The 6,030-nt window shown below is 33.7% G+C and overlaps 2 protein-coding genes across 2 annotated transcripts; one reads left to right on the top strand and one right to left on the bottom strand.

The window, feature by feature from the left end:
* Positions 1–2,829: 2,829 nt before the first annotated feature.
* LOC133327191 (DNA polymerase epsilon subunit 3-like) lies at positions 2,830–3,195 on the top strand. The gene has a single exon (XM_061535755.1). The coding sequence runs from the start codon at positions 2,830–2,832 to the stop codon at positions 3,193–3,195; it is 366 nt and encodes a 121-aa protein (XP_061391739.1).
* A 919-nt stretch (positions 3,196–4,114) lies between these two features.
* Positions 4,115–6,024, bottom strand: LOC133327192 (anaphase-promoting complex subunit 7-like). The gene is made up of 3 exons (XM_061535756.1): positions 5,674–6,024; positions 4,730–5,388; positions 4,115–4,668 (listed from the first exon to the last, which is right to left on the bottom strand). Exons 1-3 carry the CDS (start codon positions 6,020–6,022, stop codon positions 4,129–4,131), a joined length of 1,548 nt encoding a protein of 515 aa, XP_061391740.1. The 5' UTR covers positions 6,023–6,024; the 3' UTR covers positions 4,115–4,128.
* Between the last annotated feature and the right edge of the window lie 6 nt (positions 6,025–6,030).

The raw sequence follows: 6,030 nt of genomic DNA on the forward strand, positions 1-6,030 counted from the left end.
AATCCGAGACGTATCTTCGACTAACATCTGATAGACAAAAAATAAATGCTAACAAATGCAATAAACATACCGCATTCTATTTGAATTTTCCATTATTCTATATATCTTTAAAAATGTAAAAGTGTGAAATTAAATTACATATCTTAACTTTGTGTGTAACATATGATCAAGTAATGTAACAACGCCCTTTTTGGAACAACAACACTGTAATCGAATGAAAAGTCCAAACATTTAAACAGCTGAGCGGCTTTTTAATAACTACACAAAACGTTTTTATATGTTTTAATGCATTTGTTTGTAAAATTTGAAACGAAACAAGATAGACATATAGTAATTTTGAGGATATACATAAAACAAAAAAAGATCGCAATTAATATCAATGATCGCTAAAAAAAGACCAAAATCGGAAGATTAAAATTTAGCAAAATGGACAGAAATAGCCAACCTTCGGAACAAATTAGAAAATTTATTTGGTTCATAATGCCAAAACGGCAATACTGTTTACTATCTAACTAAACCAAATACGAACCATAGTGAATAGGGTTAGATTTAAATAAAGCTCCCTTATTTATTTTCTTCCGATTTTAATACAAGATTCGCCCAATACCTAACGTTTTTCCGATTGACACAATACTGTGTATTGTGTTCAGTTCTGACTGTCATTCTATGCCTTCTAAATCGACTCGATTTGTTGAAACCCATTGGGTTGACGAAATCCGGTTAAATGTAAACGTACTAAAAAATTTGAAATCTAATCCGGTTAAATGTAAACGTACTATAAAATTTGAAATCTATTGGGTTTTTAGTTTTTGAGTTATCGTGCCCGTCATTCGCAAAAACGCTGTTTGGAAAAACAAATGCGTTTAAAGTTTGAGAAGCCCTCTTAACGTCACTTGATGCTAACACAAAAAATCGGCTATATCATCAAGAGTTGTTGAGATTTTCACTTGAAATTTTATATGGAATGGGTGTCAGCTGTTACATACATAATTCACTGGGTTCATAATTTATGTGGTAATTTTCACAACTTGGAGAGTATAGTTTCAAATTACACAAATATTAATTATAAATTTAAAAAAAATAATTTTTAATCAGCTGCCATATTTTTGGAACGCAACTATTTTGAATTGTAATATATATAATTGAATTGTATTTTGTAGCATACTTTAAGGAGAATTATGGTTTCATAAAACTCCTTGTACATTAGAACTTTTTACCGGGTTAACCTACTTTATGAGGATTTATTTGACATATATGCAAAGGAAATGAGAATTGAAACCCACTGGGTTAACCAAATCCGGTTAAATGTAAACATACTGTAAGTTTTGTGTAAAAACAGGATTAAACTCCTTGTACATTAGAACTTTTTACCGGGTTAACCTACTTTATAAGGATTTATTTGACATATATGCAAAGAAAATGACAATTGAAACCCACTGGGTTAACGAGATCCGGTTAAATGTAAACAGTACTGTTATATTCGAAATTAACTCGATTTAGTATAGGATTTCGAACAAATCGAGACTCTGGGTGGATTAATTTTGTATGGCAAATCGTGGTAAATTGAACTCGATTTAGCAATTAAATCGAGATAATGCACCTTATCAAGAAAAAAGTTGTAGTTAAAAAGCACGTTTAGACTATTTAATCCACTCGTTCTCAAACGAGGGGATTTTGTAAATCTAAACGTAGTCTAACGCGCCCATGTAAACACCCTATTTACCATGGTATAATAATAAAAGGTAACAGCAAGTGTTGTTGTACAAAAAACGATACAACAACCACATGGAAATTTGTTGTTGTAAGTTCTACTAGTGTCAACTCATTTGACAGAAAAATGTAAACAAACAAATTATCATAAAATTATTTTTATTTTGAAAATGAAATATTTTCGAATCCTCAAAATTAAAATCGAAAAACATGAATGAAAATCTATCAAATTTATATTTCTATCGCTTCCACATCTTTCCTATAATTGAGCCATTGCCATATATATGTGTAACACATATGAAAATGCAGGGAATAGCGAGTTGTTCCTTGAAGAAAGATTTGCTTCCTCAAACTTTCCCACCAGGCAGATTGAGTAAATTGAATACGGGAGCACATTTAATAAAGAACAATTTCAAATTGTATGCGTTCCCAATTTTCCTGTTGGGTGATTTTTAAAAACATAATTTGTCAAATTCATATTGACACTAGTATTACGTTGGAATCAAATCAGCTGGGATTTGCTGTTACCTTTTATAATTGTACCATGCCTATTTACCGACATTCCGAAATTGAGACGGCAAAAATGTCGGCGCGGCGACTAATCATGTAACGCTTCCGTTTAGTCGAAAGTCAATTTCTTTATCCCTAATCATAGATTGCCTAAACCTCATTCGTAAACAATTCGGTTCTCGTTTAGTCTCAATCCCACCTCATTCGTAAATTTTCGGTTATACTTTTGCGTTCTTCTTTATCGTCCATTTTGTCTTCTCCTGCCATTCGTTAGTTAGGTGGAACGTTTTTCAATTTTTCTTCAGTCGGTGAAAAAGGCGCAAGTAAAGCATTCTCACGGCATCTTCGCATCAATCCAGTCAAAAATAACCAAATTCAAATAAATTTTAATTTAATTCACTTATACCAGGGACCACATTTATTTTAAATAATTTTGTAGGTAATTGTCTTTTCTTACATTTTGATTTTTTTGGTATTCCGTATTTTTAATGTTTAACTTAAATCTACTTGCGTCAATTTTTCGCATTTTTTGCAGTTTGTAAACAAATCCAACGCCGCTTGAGAGTTAGCTTGTTGTGAAAAAGCGTGTTAGATATATCCGGAAGAACAATGGTCGAACGTATTGAAGATTTAAATTTACCCAATGCAGTGATCACACGTCTACTGAAAGATGCCCTGCCTGATGGTGCCAATGTTTCCAAGGAGGCGCGATCTGCCATTGCTCGAGCTGCATCGGTATTTGTAATCTTCCTGACCTCCACCTCAACATCTTTGGCACGTAAACAGAATCATAAAACCATAACAGCGACAAACATTTTGGATGCACTAAAGCAGCTGGAATTTGAAAGTTTTATAGATCCGTTGGAAAAAGATCTAGAAGCGTATCGAAAGGTTGTGAAAGATAAAAAGGATAAAGCCAAAAAGGATACCAGCACCACGGAAAATGGTGAAAAAGAAACCGAGAATGCAGCCTAAAAAATGTTAATTCGTTTTTTTATATATTTAAGTAAGCGTTGAAAGTGTATAGGAGAGTAAAGGATGCCGGTTAATCAATCGGTGTTGTTGTATACATAAACATAAGAACAATTTTTGTAATAAAGAGATTAATTATAAAAATCATTACGAATTGTATATTTTCTGTGGGTATAGCCGTTGACTATTGTTACTAATATAAACATAGTCGGTTCTTTTGTTTATCCCCGTCTTCCATATACAATACAGAAGAACATCTCAACATTCAAAATATAGAAAACGTTGATCTCCTATATATATGGATAAGAATCGCCCATTAATAGAAGTACTTCTATGTCTATTATGCATAAAAACCCTTGTTTTTGGGTAGAAAACTATTCTTCTGTGTGTAAAACCCTTCGTGTCTATCTGGTGGGTAACCTTTCAAAATAAGGAAGTCCTTTGTCTTCAAAGTATGTAGGACATTTGACTTCTATGAATAGATGGTCTTATTGGACTCTTATTGGACCTACATTTAGAATACATTCAGTGCTCTGAGTAAAAATAAATTCTTTTGGTTATAGTATGGAAGACCTATGTACATAAAATATCTTATTGACTGTTTATATGGATACGGGGCTTGTCTTATTAGTGGAAGACTTTATGAATCGTCTGCCAATAGATAGTCTCCTGGGTATTCTAAATGCAAACGCCTTATAGGAAATCTTTTCGACCTTGTACTTGCACATCTTATATTAATAAAGTCATATTTTATAACAAATAATTAAAATTCTTCAGTAGTTTTTCTTTTTATTATAAATAATATTGAGTATATAAAGGATATGAATTGTGAACATGATCTAGAAATGAAAAAAAAAAAACAAAAAATATATGTATGAAATGGACAAAAAGTGGAATGAAATATTCTTAACATGACTCTAAACTCTTTACTTAAAATTAATTGGTTAATTCGGCATTAACATCTTGCCAGAATGGATCTGAAAATGTATCGGATTCATCATCATCATTTTGTACTGCCGGCGATGACAATTCCACAGCTTCAACCGATGGTTCATCACATTCAATGGGCCATTCATCGTCTTGATTTGCCGACGATGTCATCGAGGTGTCTTGTTCATTTTTCGTATTCGATGACCATTGAGCCTTGCCCAAGGCATTAACACCATCCAAAGCCCTTTGATATGTTGGTTCATTACTCAATGCCGTTGTATAATATTCCAAAGCAGCATTGAGATCTTTTTCTTGGGCCAAAATATCACCCAACATGGTAAATAGTTTATAATGGGGATAAATAATAACTTGTTTCTTTAACAAGGCAATGGCCTCTTGGGTTTCACCCTCTGAATGGCAGAGTTCGGCCATTAATGCAACGGCTGGAGCATAGTGTTCATCGATTTCCAAAGCTTTAGCAACAACTTTCTTGGCACTCTTTTTTGCATTGGGATGTGTGGAATTGACCAAGGTGCGGGCGAACATCTGGAAAAGAAAATTCCTTAGGATGTTTTTACTATACCAAAAAGGAAAGCATAATACTCACCACTAAACTCCTTGGAGATTCTCTAAAGTAACGCACCGTTAGAGCACACATTGTCTGTGCCTCCTTGGCCCTCTTCATACCAACATAGCAATGGAACAGACCTTTGTAAACCTCAAAACGATAATTGGCAATACACTGGGCAGAACGGAAGAAATAAACCGCATCCTTGTGACGCCTTATTTGCAGACATATTTTACCCCGTAATAGCTGAGCTTCAACATTACGCGGATTCACCGATAACGCCTTATTGGCAAACGACGCTGCCTTATCCAATTTACCATTGGCATAAAAACTTTGTGCCAGCACAAACCAATGCCCCGATGTAAATTCATGAATATTTGTCAATTGAGCTGTGAGTTTTTCCAACTCTTGAAGCTTTTGATTGTATTCGAAGACCACAGCTAGTGGCATTATTGCTTCCCAATTGTATGGATTCAACATTACAGCCGTCTCTAGATAATGTTGTGCCTGTGTAGAATTGCCGTAATAGTAGAAACATTTGCCAATCAATGTAATGAGATTTTCATTTTGATGAAATTTCGTTTTATTGTTAATACTTTGGAACGTTTTAGAGGCTTCCATATGTTTGCGACTATACAGCTGGGCATGCCCCTTTATCCAGGTACTTAGCCATTCGATATTTTTTGGTACTGTACTTGCTTTAAAGGAGAAAAAATAACTTCAATTAATCTGAATGAAAAAGAAAAATGTGATTGTTTACAAAATTTAGTAAAACATTAAAAAAATGAGATAGGGACAAATAGAATAAATCCATGTTACTGTTTATAAAAAAACCGATCTGAATTTAGCTTGATAAGAATCGTTCTAGTATCTTCTTTCTTGGATTCCGCAGTAGTTTAAAATTTTTCGTATATTTTCAAGAATACTTTTTATGTACTCTAAACAAACATAAAGTACCCATATGTTTTTATATTTTAACTTACCATTCATAACTAAAGAATTCACTTCAATTCCATCGACACCCAATTCTAATAAAGCATCTATAGCCTCCAATGCCATTGGACATTCACGCAATACTTCTTTATAATTTAATATGGCTTCACTCGAGTTCGAACCACCATGGTGTATTAATTTAGCCAACAATAAATGGACTTTTGGTGTTCTCGCCTTTGCAGGCAATGCCTGCAAAGCACTAATAGCCTGTGTATTTTCACCCAAATGTTTGTGACACATGGCCAAACGATAACGTGTCTCAGTTTCACCAAAATGTTCATATGTACTTTCGATTGTTGTAAGGTGGGCATTCTTGTAGCGTGACATAAATTTACGCATCAGCAGTG

The sequence above is a fragment of the Musca vetustissima genome, unplaced genomic scaffold, assembly GCF_032173495.1.
Source record: "Musca vetustissima isolate MV318-11 ecotype Yass unplaced genomic scaffold, APGP_CSIRO_Mvet_v1 utg63052, whole genome shotgun sequence".
NCBI classification, from domain to species: Eukaryota; Metazoa; Arthropoda; class Insecta; order Diptera; family Muscidae; genus Musca; species Musca vetustissima.